General features: G+C 33.3%; 1 protein-coding gene across 1 annotated transcript; it reads right to left on the bottom strand.

Annotated features, from left to right (window-relative positions):
• Positions 1 to 1572: 1572 nt before the first annotated feature.
• On the bottom strand, positions 1573 to 15826 carry LOC112738120 (aldehyde dehydrogenase family 2 member C4). The gene is made up of 8 exons (XM_072211792.1): positions 15527 to 15826; positions 4384 to 4526; positions 3365 to 3745; positions 2685 to 2952; positions 2459 to 2592; positions 2255 to 2392; positions 2110 to 2171; positions 1573 to 2025 (listed from the first exon to the last, which is right to left on the bottom strand). Coding segments are annotated over exons 1-5 (891 nt in total). The 5' UTR covers positions 15624 to 15826; the 3' UTR covers positions 1573 to 2025; positions 2110 to 2171; positions 2255 to 2392; positions 2459 to 2590.
• Between the last annotated feature and the right edge of the window lie 6394 nt (positions 15827 to 22220).

Here is a 22220-nt window from a genome sequence, read left to right as displayed (position 1 = left end):
TAGAAACCAAAATAATACTTATCCCTTATTGTCATCATCTTATTCTTCTTTTCCTTTTTCATTTTCTTCTTCTCGTTTTTTTTTTTTTTTCATAATCCATAAGCTTACCGTATGAATCATGGTAAAGCTCTCAGAAACGAAAAAAATCTTGATTTACGTATTATTATTATTATTAATTATTAGTGATGTGAAATTTATGTATACTTATAATATAGGAAACATTTCAAGTACACTGGGAGTATCGATACTCCAATTATTTTAACCGTTGATCTGAATTATAAAAAATATATATAATATATATTAATTAAAATCAACGGTTAAAACAACTAGTGTACGGATACTCTCCGGTGCACTTGAAATATTTCCTATAATATATATGGGCATGTGCTATGTATGAAGCATTCCTCGTTTTTAAAGCTAAAAGGAAATTAAAAGTCTGTTTATTCTTGTGTTTTTGTTCGTGTTGTTAGTTTTTTTCTCTCCAATTTTACTGTCACTTATGATTAATTGTATATGAATTATAAGTTATTGTGTAAACTGCAATCATAGCAGAACAGCCGCATAAGCAGCTATAGCATCAGACAAAGAAACAACGACAACAATAGAAAAATGATGAGGAGAAAAAAACATACAAAGAAAAAAGAGAAATGCGAAAGAGAGAAATACATGATTCATGTATATTTTATATGAGTAATTTTTGTTAAATTTAGGTCAATTTTATTGAATTTAATCGACAAAAATAATTAAATGTGTAGTGAAATTTATAAATAAAATAGTTCATACAGTCATAATAAAATTGCTTCGTTTATATATCAAAAGAGTAAAATACATGCCGCGCTGCTACATTTAAGTGACACTAAAAAAAATTAGTTCATATATCATGTATGTAGACCCACACTTCATTAAAGAATAGAGTCATAAAATTTAATTTATTAATCGGACATGTCTTTTTGTTAAGAATTACACAAGTGTTATTTTTTTATATTTTGGTAATATATTTTTTAAGTAATATTTTAAAAAAATGTTATTTAATTATAAAAAAATATTATTTTAATTTTGCCAATACTTTTCTAAAATACCATAGTCATCATAATCATCATAATATAAATATACTAGAATGATCCAATTTAATAAATTTCAACTAATGTCTTTTCTCGGGGTAATTCAAATAATGGCTCAAAACTCTCCTGAAAGAAGAGGAGCATATATACACGGCGACCAAACTAAAGAAAATACATATATTATTATTATTATTATTATTATTATTATTATTATTATTATTATTATTATTATTATTATTATTATTATATATTTCCATTAAATTGCACTAAATTCTTATAGGGCGGAAGAGGTATTTGTTAACTTGTTCTGGTGTGCTCTGTTCAATTTAATTAATTAATTAATGAAAACAAGCATTATCAGTTACTTAAGATAGTAGTTAGGTGTATCAGAGTTAGTTAGTCACATTCATAACATGTATATATAGCACAATCAGTGAAATCAAGAACAGAATCATCTCATTTCTCCGTTACTTTGAGTTCATCTAACAAATATATAGGGGCAATATAATGATAATAAATAGAAGAGTACCCTAAATATAGAATACATATATAAGATCCAAGAGTGTGCTTGCATAGACATGGAAAATTGACCGCATGCAACCTCCCATTTTTATTAACGAGATGATGGAGATAGATATTTAAAGTGTAAATGGGAGGGAGTGGGATACATTACGTTACATATAATATTCAATGCCAAGGAGAATTGTAAATGGGAGTTACAACAGATTTAAGTTGCAAGTACTTGTGAAGTGCATTCAAACCGAGATCTTTTCCACCAAATCCACTTATCTTGTACCCTCCAAAAGGAATGTCACTCTCAAGAATCAAATAGCAATTGATCCAAACAATGCCTGCGCGAATGGACCTTGACATTGTGTTTGCTGTGTCTATGTTCTTTGTCACTATCCCCGCTGCTAACCCGTATCTTGTATTGTTTGCCCTCTTAATGGCTTCCTCAATTGTCCTGTTGAATGTACATTCTCATATATAATTAACTCATCAATCATAATTACCTAAATAATATATTGAAGTGATTGATTTAGCTTACTTAAACTTCATTAACGTCATCACGGGGCCAAATATTTCATCCTGAGTTATACGCATGTCCTCCTAATGAATAAAAACAAAATATTGCATGGTGATGATTTATTATCTAATTATCCAATTTGATACATTGTGGACTTGGAATTTACCTTTACATGAGAGAAAATTGTAGGTTCAATGAAGTAGCCCTTGGTGCCGATGGATTTACCCCCGGTCAAAAGAGTAGCTCCCTCTTTCTTTCCATGCTCAATGTAGGAAAGAATTTTATCAAATTGGTTCTTGTCAGCCTGCAATTCAATTTTTTTATGTTATATATTAGACCATCCAGCCAATTAATAATTACATATATATACCTGAGGTCCTTGGTTGGTTTTAGGATCAAAAGGATCTCCAACAACCCAAGCTTTTGCCTTCTCCACCAACTTCTTCTCAAGCTCATCATAGATCCCTTCCTGAACGTACACACGAGAACCAGCAGCACATATTTCTCCCTGAAATTACAAAAAATGTTGCTTAGACTTAGCCTTAGCCTTAGCTTGTTTATTCGATGTAACGAAAGCAAGCACAGCACAATTCCACATGCCTTGTTCAAGAACATGCCGAAGAATGCAAGGTCAGCGGCTTTGTCAAGATCAGCATCATCAAAAATAATGAGGGGAGACTTGCCACCTAATTCAAGTGAAACCGCCTTCAAATTGCTACTAGCTGCCGCATGCATCACTTCACGCCCTGTTTCAACTGAACCGGTAAAGCTAACCTTATCAATCTCCATGTGTGAGCTTATTGCAGCACCTGCAGTCGGACCGAATCCCGGTACTACATTAAGCACTCCATCCGGAACTCCAGCCTTCAATTTATTGGAATAATATAATTATTTATGTTACTCTTACAAAAAAAACAAAAAAACAAAAAATAAAGTCTATATACCCAAATAGGTCCTAAAAAATTTAACTCGAACGTTTGCATTCAAAATTTTTTTTTTATTATATTTAAGTTTTTAAATTTTATAAAAATAAGATATATAAATTATTAACTTAGTCATATCTATTATTTTTATTTGGATAAATAAATTATTAAAAGTATAATGAAAAGACTTATATGTCTTATTTTTATTAAGTAAAAAATCCTAACATAATAAAATTTTCTTGTGACAAAAATAAGTTAAAAACCTAGAAACTCTTTAGAAACTTATTTGAATATATACTCAAAAATAAGTTAGTTAAGGAAATGAATGAATGAATTAATTAATAGAGACATGCCAGCTTAGCTAGATGAGCAACAAATAAAGCAGAGAGAGGGGTCTGTTCAGCGGGTTTGAGGACCATGGTGCAGCCAGCTGCAATGGAAGGTGCAACCTTGGTGAAGAACATCATAAGAGGAACATTCCAAGGGATGATGTGTCCAACAACACCAATTGGTTCCATTAATGTGTATGCATGGAACTGTCCAGAACTCTTCAATACCTCCCCATGAATCTTGTCAGCAGCACCAGCATAGTACCGCAACATATCCGCTGCTGCGGGAATCCCAAACTTGGTTAATTGGTATAGCAAACCAGCTTCAATGGTGTCCAATGCCGCTAATTCTTCTCCATTTTCTTCAATAAGCTCTGCCCATTTCACCATAATTTTTGCTCTTTCCTGTTCATTTTCATTTCCACACCAGCCAATATCATTAACACCCAAACCTATGCTTATATTTTATTCATTTACTCTCTTTTATTATTCAGAAAGAGAAAAAGAGGGAAAAAAAAAGGGGGGGGGGGGAGGGGGTTGGCAAAATATTCTCCCTTAGTCAACGAAATGCAACATAACTAACCCTAAAACAATATAGAAAAAACGTTGATCTGACATTATTGTGAATAGATGTTAGATAATTGTGGCCAACTTAATTTTTACACATTTCTACAATAATCAAGTCCGTTTTTAATGAATTTTCAGACAATTAATATAAAAAAATTATTTTTACTAACATAATATTATATAATTAAATGTAATGTACGTATAAAATTATTTTTGTACATAATATATAAAAATTAAATTTTTTATTTTAATTAAAAAATATTAGATACTAATATTTTTTATTAATATTAACTAATATTTTAAATTAATATTTTACTTTTAAAATTTAATATAAAAATAGATTTATTAGTTAAATATTAATAAAAAATAACAAATTTTGTTAACCACCTGAATTTACAATTACGTGTTGGCTTTCTATACAGTAGTAGTTCTAGAAAAAATAACAGAAGAAATTAAAGAGGGATAAAAGTCCGTACAACTCCGGTCATGCGGGGCCATGGACCAGTGTCAAATGCCTCACGCGCCGCTGCAACAGCAGCATCAATGTCTTCTTTAGTTCCCTCACTGATCTTCACTATTACCTCTCCTGTTCTCGGATCTATTGTCTCAAATGTCTTCCCTGTTTGTTTTGTGTATAGCAAAATACAAAATTATTATTTAAGGGTAAAGAGTTATTTTCATATGAAATTATTAGTCCAAAAGTATTAAATAATTTAATACATTTGACTAAATTGTTATGTCTTAATTAGCAACTTTACATAAAGACATCTACATCTAAATTCTACTTTATTTAACACAGCATTGGATCTATTTTATATTACTTATGAGTTATGACAATGAAGTCTAGCTAAATTTTGATTATCTTTATTGATGAGTTTGAAAAACTCTAAATTAATATTTGTGATGACTAAACATTATTAAATATTTAATTACAAAATTATTAATTTGATTTTCATCTAACATATGTTAATTAATAAATTTGTGTTGCAGGTTTTATAATTGGGCCGAAATAAAAAGAAAGATCCCAAGCCCAATAAATTAAAATTCAGCCCTATGTAATTCTTGTTTTGTGATTGTTGGCTGAAAAGGTTTTTTTTTTATCAGTTGGGCCAAGATAAATTTTGTTACTATAAGCCCAAAGAAAGCTTTCCTATTTGTTCCCTGCTTGATCCGAAACAAAATTCATCAGGAAAGCAAATGTTAACTAGATTGGGCCAGTTTTAATTTCAATGCTACAAAGCCCAAATCTTATTGATGATGAATGTTTCCAAGCTTGGTCCGAAACCAAGATAAAATGAAAGCAAAATGCTTCCAACGGATCCAAGCATTTCACCATGTGATGGATTTCAAAATCTATTACATTGCCAATTAATGCATGGGAACTATGAGAGAGAAAAGTTTCAGCTGAATTGATTGATGGCTATAATGATACACGCCACTCTAAGCTAGGGGAGTAAAAGCAACTTTTACCAACAAAGTGGTTTATCACATTGAATTGCTTTTCTTCTAAGTTGTTTATTCTCTCTCATCTCTTTCTTCTTTTCTTCGGTCCTTGTCCAGGAAGCTATGGACGCTATGTTCATCTACCAAGAAAAAGAAGAAGTTGCATGCATCAAGACCATCAAGCTAATGATGGCAAGAAAACATACTAAAATAAAAATGAGCTGTGGCTGAGATTTTCACCAAATATGGTTAGATTTGGTGAAGCAATCTTGAGCTCTTCATGCTCAAAAATGGAAGATGAAGATTCAGCCAGCAAGGGAGATTCTTGAAGCATGGCTTGTCTTTGACTCTGTTTAACCACCACAGGAAGTAGCTAGAGTGGCGAAGTGATGGTTGAGGCAGAGATTGAAGCAGATGAAGTCATTATCATCATGAAGCATCAAGGGCCAGAAATCCATCTTGGAGAGCAAGCCAAGGATGGAGAGCTCAGATTGATGAAGGGTGATGATCAAGAAAGGACTAGAGGTAATTGCATGTTGGGTTTGCATGGTTATCTCTTCTCTCTCTATGTGGCCGAACCGGTTCTGTTTGTTGAAGGAGGAAGAAGTTGGTTTGGGTGTTGGCTTCAAGTGTGGAGGCTCCCCTCTTCTTTAAAAAGAGAGAACAGCCACTGTTTGAAGCAAGGAGAAAAATTTGAGAGGGCAAGGCACAGAATTCTTAGAGCTACCTGAGCTAACAGTTTTCTCTTCTCCTTCAATGTATTCTGTTTTGTATTTTTCTGTTTAATTTTGTCATGTCTTGAGTCTCATGGAAAAAAGGCAAACAGTGAGGTTTGTATGAAAAAGCCATAGAGCGAAAAAAGGCAGAGAGTGCAAAATTAAAAGAAAAAGCCATAGATGTCTTAGAGTTCCTTTGTTCATCTATGTTGTGTTTCATGATTCTGTGGGAATCCCCTTGTAAGTTGGGTTAGCACTTTACAGTTTGTAATCAGGTTGATTATAGTGAAATTCCATCATTGTTGTGATGGAGACTGGATGTAGGCTGCACTGCACTTAGCAGCTGAACCAGGATATATCTGGGTGTAATCTTTCTTTTCTCCCTCTCTATTTCTGTTTTATACTGCACAGGAGCAAAAACTAAAAATGTCTCGTGCAAAGTGACGAGACAATACAAAAAGTCTCGTGACTAGGGACGAGATAAAAGAAAAAGTCTCGTGTCTAGAGACGAGCCAAAACAGAAAAGTCTTCTCTGAATTCAGCAAGTGTTAGCAACAAAAAAGGGGGCTAAGATTCAACCCCCCTTCTCTTAGCCACTGAAACCATCAATTGGTATCAGAGCTTGGTCTCAAAGAGATCAAGCTTTGCAGCTTGGAGTAAAGATCCTCATGGCAGAAAACAGTGGCGCAAATGTGGTGTCCTATAATCTGACTGAAGGTCAATCAAGCAACAGACCACCTCTTTTCAATGGGAAAAATTATACCTATTGGAAGGAGAGGATGAAGATATTTGTACAAGCAGTGGATTACAGACTTTGGAAAATCATCTTGGAAGGACCTCAATATCCAACTGTTACAAGTGCTGAAGGAGTAGTCTCTCTCAAACCAGAAGCAAGATGGACTGAGGAAGATAGAAAGAAGATAGAATTAAATGCCAAGGCAGTTAATCTGCTCAACTGTGCTATCAGCTTCGAGGAGTACCGACGGGTATCAAGATGCACAATAGCAAAGGAAATCTGGGACAAATTGCAAATCACCCATGAAGGAACCACCATTGTAAAGAAGACTCGGACAGACATGTTGAATAGAGAGTATGAAATGTTTGCAATGAAGGAAGGAAAGTCCATTGATGAACTGTTCGAACGGTTCAATGCCATCATTGTTGGCTTAGATGCTCTGAGAATTACACACTCTGAATCTATGCTAGTGAGAAGAGTGTTGAGATGTCTCACAAAAGAGTGGGAAACTAAAGCTTTAATTATTTCTGAGAGCAGTAGCTTAGATTCCATGACACTTGATGATTTGAGAGGAAATCTTCTTGCTTTTGAAAACACCTATTTAAAAAAGGATTCAAAAAAGAAAGGAATTGATTTTTCTTCTATGACTAACCCTCTGGACGAAGAATCCAGTGATAACTCTTCTGAAAATGAGTTTGTATTGTTTGCAAAAAATTCAAGAAAATGGCTAAGCTCAAAAGCAAAGGCAGCAGCTCAAGGAGAGTGAAGAAAGACCTTAGCAAAGTGACTTGCTACAACTGCAAGGAAATGGGGCATTTCAAATCTGATTGTCCCAAGTTAAAGAAGGAAGAAAAGCCAAAAAAAGGAAAGAAGAAAGGACTAATGGCCTCATGGGAAGACTTGGAGAATGACTCTGATGATGATGATGAAACCGAGACCAAGTCACAAACATGTCTCATAGCAGACCACATAGACCAGGTAGTCTTTCATAACCCTAATACTGAAGATCTTTATCTTATGATAGACCACCTTTCTGAAAAAATAAGATGTTTTCTGCTGGAAAATCAAGAACTTGAACAACAAATCACCATTCTCAAGGCTGAAAACAGTTTTTTAAAAGAAAAAATAAGAGAGGCCGAAACTGCTTGTGACCTTGTTGAAGAGAATAAACAGTTAAGAGCCCAAGTTAGAAGCTGTGAAAGTAACCATTCTGTTCTTGCATATGTAGATTGTTTTAAGCAAAATGAAGAGTTGCTTAAAGAGGTTAAAAGACTTAAGGAAGACTTAGCCAAGTTCACCCAAAGTTCTGAAAATCTGAATCACATCTTGGCTAGTCAAAAATCTCTTTATGATAAGGTTGGGTTGGGGTTCTATAAATCTGAAAAATCTCACTTTGAAAATATTGCTTCATCTTCTAATGATACAAGATTTCAAGATCCCACCTACTTTAACAAAACAGCAACTCCAAGATTTTGTAGACTATGCAATCGGAATGGACATTTTCCCATTCAATGCTTCTTTGGTGAAAGAATGGTCGGTGATAAGGTTTATAAAATTGTTTTTGATTACAATGGCTTAGGACATAGAAGATGGTTTAACGTAAAAGGATCCAAAAAGATTTGGATACCTAAGGTTACTTAAGCTTGTTTTTGTAAGTGTGCCTAGCATCCAAAAAGAATGAAAATATGTGGTATATAGATAGCGGATATTCTAGGCATATCACCGGAAAGACAACCTTCTTCATAAAGCTTGATGAATATGATGGAGGGCTTGTCACTTTCGGTGATGATGCAAAAGGAAAAATTGTGGCTGTTGGGAAATATTGTGAAGGATATTGATTCAGATTATGAAGAGGCTGGAACAAATAAAGAAAATCTCAAATCTGTGCAAAATGAAGAATCTGTCAGCCCAATTTTGTCTCGTCAGATTGGAGGAGACATTTCCATTTTGTCTCCTGAGCAGGCACGAGCAACTGAAACAGTGAGACCACCAGAAGTTCATCAAAGCTCTACACCTGTCCGAAAGCCTAGAGAATGGAAGTCTATGAGGGGTTATTCTCATGACTTCATCATTGGTGATCCCTCTCATGGTGTAACAACAAGATCCTCCACCAAAAGGCAAACCGAACCTAGCAACTTTGCTTTCTTGTCACAAATGGAGCCCAACAATGTCAAAAAAGCTCTTGAAGATCCATCATGGGTCAAGGCCATGCAAGAGGAGCTAGCTCAATTTGACAAGAATGAGGTTTGGACATTAGTACCTCATCCGGATGGTAAGAAGGTAACGAGTACTAAGTGGGTATTTAAAAATAAACTTGGTGAGGATGGACAAGTTGTTCGTAACAAGGCTAGATTAGTGGCCCAAGGTTATGATCAAGAAGAGGGTATAGATTTTGATGAGTCTTTTGCTCCGGTAGCTAGAATGGAAGCAATTAGATTGCTTCTTGCCTATGCCGCCCATAAAGGTTTCAAAATGTTTCAAATGGATGTTAAGTGTGCTTTCCTTAATGGCTTTATTGATAGAGAAGTGTATGTGGCACAACCCCCTGGTTTTGAACATAAAGAGTTTCCAAATCACGTTTTCAAACTAACTAAGGCTCTTTATGGTCTTAGACAAGCTCCAAGAGCTTGGTATGAAAGGCTTAGTGCCTTCTTATTGGAAAATCAATTTCAAAGGGGTACCACCGACACTACTTTATTTATTAAAGCATCTAATGATGATATACTCCTTGTTCAAGTTTATGTTGATGACATTGTATTTGGATCGGCCAACATTTCCTTGTGTGAAGAGTTTGGAAAACTCATGACTAGTGAGTTTGAAATGAGTTTAATGGGAGAACTTACTTTCTTTCTTGGCCTCCAAATTAAACAACTCCTAGTGGTACTTTTATTTACCAAGGAAAGTATGCAAAAGAGCTCATCAAAAAGTTTGGCCTAGAAAATTCCAAATCAATGGGGACTCCAATGCATCCTAACACAAAACTTGAAAAGGATGATGATGGTCAAGATGTGGATGAAACAAGGTATAGGGGAATGATAGGTTCACTCATGTATCTTACCTCCTCTAGACCAGATATTGTCCAAAGTGTGGGTGTATGTTCAAGGTTCCAATCTCACCCAAAAGAATCCCATCTCACGGCTGTTAAGCGCATCATTAGATATATTAAGGGAACTTGTGATTATGGATTATGGTATCCTAAATCTGATGACTTTTGTGCAGTAGAGTTTTGTGATGCAGATTATGCGGGAGATAGAGTGGATAGAAGAAGCATGTCCGGCATGTGTTGCTTCCTTGGAAGCTCACTCAACATGTGGTCAAGCAAGAAACAAGCCACAGTGGCTTTATCCACCGCTGAAGCAGAATACATTTCCGCATCTGCATGTTGCACTCAATTAATTTGGTTAAAAACACAATTAGAAGATTACAAATTGAAAATCAATAGTATACCCTTATTTTGTGATAATATGAGTGCTATAAACATTTCAAAAAATCCTGTTTTGCACTCAAGAACAAAGCATATTGAGATAAAATATCACTTTATTAGGAAACATGTACAAAAGGGAACTATTGATATTCAATTTGTAAAATCTGAAGACCAAATTGCTAATATTTTTACAAAACCCCTCTGTGAAGACAGATTTTGTAGCTTAAGAAAAAGTTTGGGAATGTTTGATTTAAGTTTCATTGAAAATTTGTGAATTTTTTTAACACTGTCCAGTTTTGTCTCGTAGGTTTGGACGAGATAAAAATGCAAGCTTGTTGGAGGAGCTATGATCAAGGGGGAGGCAACGCTGAAGTTCAAATTTTATGGGCCCCACCAAAACCTCTTGACCCCACCTTAACAGTTATGGCAGTTATCTCTCTACAAATAAGAATCTCCTTCTTGTGTCATCAAATCTTTTTGGAAGTGGTTATTGTCAAATCAAAATCCTTCTCTCCATCTAATCCCTTGATTTAAGGCAACAACTTTTCAGTTTTAGATTTCAAAAGTTAAGAGGGAAATCATTTTTTTTGGGTAATAACCACCCATAATGGTCATTAACCGCCCACTAATGGTCATTACTCTCTTCATATTCTCTCTCCAAACCTCATTTAATTCGTCACTCACCTTGGTTCTCTCTCCCACTCAATTCGGTTATCTCCCTAACCTTTCATATTTCATTCTTCCATCACCATGAAAAAGAAAACCGCGCCAAGAAAAAGTGAAAGGCTTCTATTCTCTCAAAAACAGTCTACTCCACAATCACACACACACATTCACATCCATTCTATATCATCTTCATCACCCTCACCCCCATCAAAACGCACAGACACAATGAGAAGAAAGGTTATTGCCACAAAAACTTCCTCAAGGAAGAAGAAAAGTGTTCCCGTGACAGAAGAAGAGGAGTCTCATACTTCTCCCATTCCTTCCCCTCCACAATCACCACCAAAGAGATCAACTCCCCATGCATCCGGGAAGAGTGCTCAAAAGACGAAGGGTTTTGCTCTTCACGACACCACCGAACCTCCAAACTTGAAATCCCTGGAATTCAGAAACAAGTATGGCAAGACTCACTCCCACTTTGATCCTAGCAGATTCAACTCTTGTACTTCTTTTGAGTTTCACAATGAGGTTATGGAAAAACGTCATCTATGTACAACCTACCTTGTGAATCTCGACACTCTCACTAACAAGGACATCAACATCTCCTCTCTGTTTGAACTCCTCAACTGGAAGCCCCTTCTTCTCATCCAGAAACTAGTCTATCCTGGCCTCATCCGAGAGTTCTACGCCAATATGCGACTCATTGACGGCACTCTTCATTCCTATGTCAAAATGGTTCAAATAGCCCTTGATTCTGAGACCATTGGAGCGGCCCTGGGCTTCAAGGATGAAGGACCGCGAGCGTATATGGTAGATAAATGGGATACACAAGTTGGCGTTTCATACAAAGCAGTTCTTCAGCACATTTGCGAGAATCTTTCTGGCTTGCATGGAACGATTCCAACCCGCAAAGCTCTAGGACCAGTCAACTCTCTGCTTCACCGAATCATCACCCATATTTTGACTCCCCAAAGCGGCTCACACAACCGAGTAACATTTTCTGACTGTCTCATATTATTTGCTTTGGTTACCTCTACTCCTATATCTTTTGGCTATATTATGATTAGGCATATGTGGGATTCTGTTAGAAGCACCAAAAAGGCTAATCTGCCTTATGGTATGTTTTTAACAAGAATTTTTGAATACTTTAAAGTTGATCTGTTGAATGAGGCAGTGGAAAATAAAGTATCCTCAATTAGAGGAGGAGGAGCGACTAAGGAACCAAAGGGGGCAAATATGTGGGATCGGATAGTGACAATGAGACTCGGCCAGAGTCTTCCAAAACAGTCAAATCCATCAAAGAAATTTTGGGTGAATTCTCAAACATGGCAGACATGATGATTCAATCTCACAAAGAGGCTCGCAAGAAAGCCTCTGAGAGCGAGAAAGCTTGGAAAAATTGCAAAGAAAGGGTTGGCCTGATGTTAGCAACCCTTAAGGAGGATCTGGGAGATAATAGTGAAGAAGGCGCTGAGGACTTTGCTTTTCATCTATCAGATGATTGATGACTATTGTTTTAATGTTATTTGATATTGGCTCCATTAGGCTCAATCTGTTTTTTTTTTTTTGTAGGAGCATGACTTGATACTCACTGCTCTAGGATAATCTCTAGGATACTGTGATATACTTCTGCTACTTTATCTTGAATATTTTGTTGTGTTAATCATATTTTGTGCAGGTGCCCCCGTGATGACAAAAGGGGGAGGAAATTAAGTTTCTAAAATTGAAACTGGAACAGGGGATAAGAACAGGGGATGAAATTTTCAATTTGAAAATTCATGATCACCCTTGTTCAAAGAATGCATGTGTTATTGCATTTGTTTTACCATGGTCACTGCTGCTTGAACTGCATATGGCATTTGGTTTATAATGATGTTTGATTTATTTTGATGCCTGGCTGTTGATTTATAATTGATAAACTTGTTGGATTGAAAACTTATTTTGGCAGTTCCTTTAAATTATATAAAGTATAAAAACTGCCTTGTTTTGATCATGTGTACTTTAAATATTTTTCCATCATTTTGTTTACTCTGATATCCTCACAGAAAAATGTTTGAAAAATATTTAGATACTATTTTAATGTATGAAAAACTTTGAGCAGAAAATCAGTTTATGATATCAAATGAGTTTTGATTATCAATTAAAACTGCTCATAAATCAAGCATTTAGCATCATATAATATGCTAAATAACATTGTTCTTTAAGCTTGATTAAAATGTTACAGGTAGTGCTTCCCTTGGTAAAATAAGCATACATCAAGGGGGAGCCATGTGACATTTAGAAAGGGGGAGAAATTCAATCTTCAAAGGGAGTATTCTTTACTCAATTTTTAAATTTCTTTCCATTTCAATTTTAATAATGTTTGTCATCAAGGGGGAGATTGATGAGTTTGGAAAACTCTAAATTAATATTTGTGATGACTAAACATTATTAAACATTTAATTACAAAATTATTAATTTGATTTTCATCTAACATATGTTAATTAATAAATTTGTGTTGCAGGTTTTATAATTGGGCCGAAATAAAAAGAAAGATCCCAAGCCCAATAAATTAAAATTCAGCCCTATGTAATTCTTGTTTTGTGATTGTTGGCTGAAAAGGTTTTTTTTACCAGTTGAGCCAAGATAAATTTTGTTACTATAAGCCCAAAGAAAGCTTTCCTATTTGTTCCCTGCTTGATCCGAAACAAAATTCATCAGGAAAGCAAATGTTAACTAGATTGGGCCAGTTTTAATTTCAATGCTACAAAGCCCAAATCTTATTGATGATGAATGTTTCCAAGCTTGGTCCGAAACCAAGATAAAATGAAAGCAAAATGCTTCCAACGGATCCAAGCATTTCACCATGTGATGGATTTCAAAATCTATTACATTGCCAATTAATGCATGGGAACTATGAGAGAGAAAAGTTTCAGCTGAATTGATTGATGGCTATAATGATACACGCCACTCTAAGCTAGGGGAGTAAAAGCAACTTTTACCAACAAAGTGGTTTATCACATTGAATTGCTTTTCTTCTAAGTTGTTTATTCTCTCTCATCTCTTTCTTCTTTTCTTCGGTCCTTGTCCAGGAAGCTATGGACGCTATGTTCATCTACCAAGAAAAAGAAGAAGTTGCATGCATCAAGACCATCAAGCTAATGATGGCAAGAAAACATACTAAAATAAAAATGAGCTGTGGCTGAGATTTTCACCAAATATGGTTAGATTTGGTGAAGCAATCTTGAGCTCTTCATGCTCAAAAATGGAAGATGAAGATTCAGCCAGCAAGGGAGATTCTTGAAGCATGGCTTGTCTTTGACTCTGTTTAACCACCACAGGAAGTAGCTAGAGTGGCGAAGTGATGGTTGAGGCAGAGATTGAAGCAGATGAAGTCATTATCATCATGAAGCATCAAGGGCCAGAAATCCATCTTGGAGAGCAAGCCAAGGATGGAGAGCTCAGATTGATGAAGGGTGATGATCAAGAAAGGACTAGAGGTAATTGCATGTTGGGTTTGCATGGTTATCTCTTCTCTCTCTATGTGGCCGAACCGGTTCTGTTTGTTGAAGGAGGAAGAAGTTGGTTTGGGTGTTGGCTTCAAGTGTGGAGGCTCCCCTCTTCTTTAAAAAGAGAGAACAGCCACTGTTTGAAGCAAGGAGAAAAATTTGAGAGGGCAAGGCACAGAATTCTTAGAGCTACCTGAGCTAACAGTTTTCTCTTCTCCTTCAATGTATTCTGTTTTGTATTTTTCTGTTTAATTTTGTCATGTCTTGAGTCTCATGGAAAAAAGGCAAACAGTGAGGTTTGTATGAAAAAGCCATAGAGCGGAAAAAGGCAGAGAGTGCAAAATTAAAACAAAAAGCGATAGATGTCTTAGAGTTCCTTTGTTCATCTATGTTATGTTTCATGATTCTGTGGGAATCCCCTTGTAAGTTGGGTTAGCACTTTACAGTTTGTAATCAGGTTGATTATAGTGAAATTCCATCATTGTTGTGATGGAGACTGGATGTAGGCTGCACTGCACTTAGCAGCTGAACCAGGATATATCTGGGTGTAATCTTTCTTCTCTCCCTCTCCATTTTTGTTTTATACTGCACAGGAGCAAAAACTAAAAATGTCTCGTGCAAAGTGACGAGACAATACAAAAAGTCTCGTGACTAGGGACGAGATAAAAGAAAAAGTCTCGTGTCCAGAGACGAGCCAAAACAGAAAAGTCTCCTCTGAATTCAGCAAGTGTTAGCAACAAAAAAGGGGGCTAAGATTCAACCCCCTTCTCTTAGCCACTAAAACCATCATTTATATATGTCATTTAAATTCTTTACTATTAACTTAATACACCAGTTGATTATATATTATGTGCTTTATATAAATATATTATATTATATTATAGAGAGGGGAAAAAATGGAAAAAATAACATTTTAGTGCAATTAAATAAAGTATCGTTAATTTGGAAGCCACCACCCTAAAACTGAGGTACATATAATACTTTGTCTTTTTTATTTTTTATTCTTTAAAGGAATGAAGCATAAAGATGTATATACATTGGATGAAATACAGCGAATTGAAAAGACTGAAGGAAAAAGGAGAAAGGAACAAACTTGGTAGTAAAATGAAATGAAGGATCAATAAAAAGGAAGAAAAATAGAGATGGAACCTGATATGGAATCAACAAAGTGTCCATTGATGAAGAGCTTAGTAAACTTGATGGTGGGCATCTTGAATAAGGAATCAGAGACACCATTATCAACCATCTCTATTGTAAGGACTCGCCCCTGTGTGTGCGCCCGCGTGAGTGTTTTCCTTAATTATTAGAAGCAACGAAAGAAATAAAAAGAATATAGGATCGTTTTGAGGGGTTATAGACAAGAGGTCTTATAAATTATTGCTATGCTTGTGGATGGAAAATTGGAAATTAAAGCTTTATATAATAATGCGCGATTCTCGATTTTCACCTACTACTTTATTTTATTTTATTTTATCAAATTTAAACTACTATTGACTAATCATGAATTCGTGGTTTGGTTGAAAAGAAAATCATTGATATTCTTTATTTAGTAAGTTTTAATGTTGGGCCACTATGATAAATTGTCAATTTCAACTTTTTCTAAAGATATTTTTTATTTTGTGGTTGTTATTGGTTTAAAAGTGTGTCACTAAAAGTGTTGCTTAAAGAGAAAGTGTTACCCTTAATCGTTAACTTGGCTCTGATACCAATTTTTTATAGTCGACTTTTCTTTTAATTTCTTTTTCGAAATTTCTATTAACTCTTCATATTTTACTTCGAATAAATTTATAATTTGTATAGATTCAATTAGTGGTGCTTTATTTAAAGGATTTTGATAAAAATAATTTGCAAATTCATAATCTAAAGTATTGACCATTTCTACTATTTCTCTCGTATTTGTTATATGATCATTTATTACTAGTCCTTGATGTATATTTATAATTCTGATTTTATTTTTATAATTTTTTAATCTTGTTTTAGTTTATAATATTCTTTTTTGCATGGATTATTATATATAAAATCTTTTATCTGTTTGTCTTTTTCTTTAATATAATTTCTCAAATCCTCAAAAACTTCTTTTATTTCTACACTTTCTGTTGTTTCTAAATATCTTTTTAATTTTTCGACTTCATTCTCCATTTTTTCTTTCAACAGCTTTAATTCTTTTAAGTCATAATATGGTTTTCCAGGCATTTATAAAATTTTTAAGTTTAATTCTAACTTATTTATATTTATTCTTATTTCTATCATTTTTATTAAAAGGCCATAAATTTCGATCTGAAGATTACTTAATTCCCTTTTATACTCCTTTATTTTACTTTTTAATTTTTCTGCCCTTTTTCTTTTTATTTTATTTTCTGGTTTTTCAATCTTTTTATGCTTCATTATTTATTTTAGAATTTTCGCAAACTCTATCATTGATTCATCACTATTTTCTAGAGATTCTATTAATTTTTGTAACTCTTCAACTTCTTTTTTCAACTTGTCATAGATTATCTTTAGAGCTTCAAATGCTCTTTGATTTATTTCAGAGAACTGTAAATAATTCAAACGATTTTCTCTTTCAAAGAGCTCTTGTTTCTTGTCTTGATAAGTTACATATATTTCTTCTTTATTTATTGTCATAATTTAGTGTTTAGGGTTTCATTTAATTTTTCAACCTTTTTTGTTAATTCTTTTATTTCAGAATTTTCTTCTTTAATCTTTAACTTAGATAAACTTAAAGGGCTATTAATTTTAGATTCTCTTATTTGAAAATTTGATGAAACTAATTTTCCTAATGGTTCTTTTAATAATAGAACCGGGTTTTCAATAGCTTTATATTTTGGTAATTCTGTTTTTACAATTTTCTGAAATAATTCATTGACATAAATTCTTTCTCTATTTTTAAATATTATACTATGATGGCTATTTGTTAAAGCATAATTTATTGCATATGTAATTGAAAATGGTTCATCATCTTGTTCCATTAGATTCTTTCTGTGAAATTTATAAGCCAAACTTATAGATCTTCCAAGATTTTCAGTTGATAAAGGTATAGCATATTCAAGATGGGCATTGAATTTAACATTTACGTTTGCCAAGTTTCCATGAACAATTCCGATTATTTGATCTATTGGGTCATCAGTAATTCTTTTGTCACAGATTGCTAAGCTTATTGGTGAATTAATTCCTTTCATATATGTAGATTAGATTAAGACTTGTATAGTACTAATATGAATCCATCCAATTTTAGATCTTTTTTGTTGATCCTTAATTTTCTCAATCTATTTACTCAATTCTTCATCATTTATCAAAGCTATTTCAAGTTCTCCATTGGCGAATTTTATCTTTATAGGGGCTTCTAGTTGAATTTTTCCATAGTATATTATATTTTTTCTATTAAAAACTTCTTTTAAAAGATTTTGTTTATTAAAGTTTTCATTTGATTTGAAATTTAATTCTGTTTTTAGAACAGCCTGTTTTTCATTATCTAATAAAGCAGTTAATCTATAATAATCAGATTCTTCTGTTAATTCTAAACTTTCTAAATAATTCATAATTTAAAGACTAGGATGAAGATGTACCTTTCTGGAGAAAAACTTCCTTTATTTAGTATATTTTACATAAGGTGTTTTTATCTCCAGAGGGGAGATTGTAGATACTAACTCCAGAGGGGAGTTTAGAATTATTTTTCCCTAAGGGAATTCTTCCTCAGACTATAGAATCACCTCGGCAGCTTCCTCCTTGCTCACCTAGCATATGAATACTCTTAGCCTTCTGCTTTCTATTGTCTGATGCCTTCTACAATTGCCTAAGCAACCTATTTATAATAGTTTGGTTTGATGGACAATTCCCATCCTTACCCTTCTTATGACGTCATTGCTTACGTCATTGTTTTGTTATCTTGCACCAGCTACATTATTGGTGCTTTATGACCTAAGTGCTTACGTCACTATGCAATAATGTTGAGAGATGCTTCAGATGCACTGTCCTCCTCTTTTATCATGTGACCTTCAGATGCATTGTCTTCTTCCTTCATCATGTGGGTTGATTCCGTTTCATTATTGTTTTCTTCAGATATCTCTGAGGCACATAGCTGGCACTTGTGGTATTCTCTGTCTTTTATCAAATAGCAGAGATTCTTCTTTATCCCTTCAGGGAGCTTTTCTAAAAGTCCAGATAAGTTGTAGAATGCTGATTCAAATTCCACTAAGAGTCTCATCTCTCTTTCTTCAATTTCATTTCTTTTACTGGACACAAGTAGGGTATTTCTACTTTTATAATTAATCCTTGTGTGAGATTCCTTTGTTATTTTTTGAGTTCTTTCAAAGACCCTTGCTAATGTGCTGGCTAGCCTTCGTTCATGACTGTAAATTGTTAAATCTTGAATCTGATCAATTGGTTGAAAATTTTCTGGGAAGACGGACATGAATATTACTTGGTGTGCTGGAACCAAGCATTCTTCTTCTTCATTAAAAATAGGTTGACTGTTTGTAAATTTTAGGGATATATCCCTTGGATTTACATTGTCAATCATATTTTTAAATCTCTTTACTGCATCAACGAATCCTGCAGGAAACTCACTAATAATTTTTAGATTATTAAAAATTAAAATTGTATCAATTAATCCATACTGGAAAAACTGATAGGTGTCAGATGGGGAAGCATATGGAAATATAACCAGCTTTGTTAGCTGTTCTTTGGCAATAGGATAATATCCCAAAATTGTCCTTTTTTCTTCAGTCCAATTCAGGACTATGTTAAGGGTTTCTCTGAGATTTGATCTACAGACCCTTTTCTTTTCCTTGATTTCAGCCCTTGTAGGAATGTTTCTAATTATCCCTATTCTCTAAATTTGAATTGGAGCTTTATCTGCTCTTTTTAGGGTTTGCTCTGGATGGAGAGCTTCATATTCCCTGAAGGATTCCTTTGCTTCTTCCAGTGTTAAAAATCCTCCTTTATGAATTATCCTTGATTGATGTGTGAATGGTGCCGCTTTTTCCCAGGCATCATATACACCTTTCATAGGGCCATTATAAATTACATAATATTTTTTATCTTGGGTGGATTTTTTAATAATTTCAGCAATTGTTTTATTTTCTGAAATTTTTTCTTCACCTGATTTGTCCACCATGCTTAGCTGGCTGAACTCTGATGGTTTTGCTTGTTGTGTTGATTTCATTGTTTCAATGGCCTTCTTGAGGGATTGGATCTGTGTCCTTATTTGCTGACAATGCTTGCATTTTTCGAGTTCTTGCTCATATTTTTGAATTTCTTGATCTAATGCGTTGTAGACGAACTCCATTCTCTTGTTAATGTATCTGCAATAACATTTTTATCACCCTTAATATATTCAATTTTTATTGGATATTGTAACAAAAATAATTGCCATCTTACCAATCGTCCATGATTATAATCAACTTTTAAATTATATCGTATGAAACCTGTTAGGTAACTTGAATCTGTCCTTAATGTAAATTCTCTGGGTAGTAAATCAATTTTCCATTTCTTAAGAGATTTAATTGCTGCTAGAGTTTCCTTTTCATGAGTGGTATATCTCTGTTCTGTTGGAGTAAAAGTCCCTGAAATATACCTGCAAAATAATTTCTTTGGGAAATATTTAGAATCTAGTGATTCTTTTTCTTATTCCAAACTTTTTATAGCTTTCTTAGCTTTTAGACATCCTGACCAGGTTATGTCTGAAGCATCTGTTTCTACTATTAAGTAGTCGTTTTCTTCTGGAATATAAAGTTCTGGAAGTTTTTCACATAATTCTTTAACTCTTTGAATTTGCATACTATCTTTTTCATCCCATTTCCATTCTTTTTTAGTACTTATTTTTGGAAATAAGCTTTTAGTGTATTCTGTTATATTCTTTAAAAATCCTTGATCAGAAATATAATTTATACACCCTAAAAATCTTTGTAATTGTTTTCTATCTTCTATTTTATTAGAAAATAAATTTACCTTTTCTAGAACATTTGGTTGGAGTTTTAGCTTTCCTTGAGTGGATAAAATTAATCCAAGAAACTCTATTTCTTGTTTTGCTATTCTTGCTTTCTTTTTACTAAGAACTAATCCTTTTTCTTTACATCTTTCTAAAACTATTAATAATTTTTGAAGATGATCTTCTTTATCCTGTTTTGTAAAAATTAGTATATCATCAATGTACACTAAAACAAATTCATTTAACTATTTTAGATTTTTTTTCATAAATCTTTGATAAATACCTGGGGCTTGTTTTAATCCGAATGGTAATACATTCCATTCATAGAGCAACACACTTGTTGATTCTTTTGTTGGACAAGTAAAAGCAGTTAATTTCTTTGTTTCTTCGTCTAAACGAAGTTGCCAATATCCTGATTTTGCATCAAGAGATGAAAACCAAGTTACTCCTTTGATTTTTTCTAAAATAGAATCTTTTCTTGGAAGTTTATAAGCATCACCAATAGTTGCTTCATTCATCTTCTTATAGTTAATAACCATTTTTCGTTTTCCCCTTTTAACTTCATTATTATTTTCGACATAAAAAGCTGGAGCCGCATGAGGACTTTTACTTAATCTTATAATTCCTTTTTCCAAAAGATCTCTACATTCTAATGAGAACTCTTCTCTATCTCTTGCGGAATAAGGAATTTTATTTGGAACATTTATTTCTTTTGTAGTATCTTTTAATTTAATGCTTACTAATTCGTTATTTGTGTTTTTAATATCTAAAGGATTTTCAGCACAAATTTCATCCAATAGTTCTTCTATCTTTATTTCAAGATTATTTTTTGGAATATTTATCTGAAGGTATAAATTTAAATAACATGTCTCTAATATAGAAAATATTTTAAATTTTAAGATCTTATCTATAGTAGTAGTTGGTATTTTTATATGTTTTAATTTTTGATTTATTGAAGAATTGTGTGGAGCTTTTAAAACTATATATGTTAATTCTTGAATGAATGGATGATATAGCTTTAAAAAGTTATTTCCTATGATAAAATCTATTCCAGAATCTAACATATATATAGATGGAACAATGAACCTATAATTTTGAATAAAAATTTCAGCCATCTCTGCTTTTTGGTCAATTTTATGTATTGATTTGTCAGCTATTCTAACTCTTAATGGTTTCTTTAATTTTTTCCAATCAAGTTTTATATTTGTACTAGCAAAACATTGTGTTGCTCCAGTATCTATGAAAGAATTTATAAATTTTTCTGTTATTTTTATAGTAATAAATGTGGCATTATTACTCAGTCTCTGAGTCTGTTTCTGAGACATATTCAAAAATATAGTCTAGGTTATCATCAGATTCTTCTAATGGTTCCATGAAACAAGACTTAGCAATTTCTATTTGTTTGGTAAGATTCTTTTTATCTTTCTTTTTTGGACATTCATTTGCATAGTGTCCTTCTTGGCAATACCAACACTTACAATTTTCTTTTTTATTTGGGCAATAGTCACTTTTTTGTCTTTTGTTTTTATTGTTATTTGTTTTTCTAAAATACCTCTTTTTTCTCCAGTTTGGATAGTATTTTCTTTTTCTAAATTGATATTTTCTTTTTCTTTGAAAATTTTTATTAAGACCATATTTTTGGGGTATCTCTTCATTATCTTGACAGTAAATTCTAATTATATTTGCAAATCTTTTTTAAGTCGCTTCTTACATACAACGTTCTTTTATTTCCTCTCTTATTGCAGAGGTTGCTCCACCAAAATTATTTTCAATTGTTCCCCTATTTATTTCTCTTATAAATCTTCCCATTATAAATTCATTAGCAGGATATAGAAATTTTGTTATATACATACTAAGATAATGATTTTTATCTTCTTCTTTTAATTTATAATAATGTATTCTATATTCACATAT

Source organism: Arachis hypogaea, chromosome 13 (assembly GCF_003086295.3).
Source record: "Arachis hypogaea cultivar Tifrunner chromosome 13, arahy.Tifrunner.gnm2.J5K5, whole genome shotgun sequence".
Taxonomy (NCBI): Eukaryota; Viridiplantae; Streptophyta; class Magnoliopsida; order Fabales; family Fabaceae; genus Arachis; species Arachis hypogaea.
The sequence above is the reverse complement of the archived record's forward strand: the minus strand, read 5'-3'. Positions and strand labels throughout refer to the sequence as shown.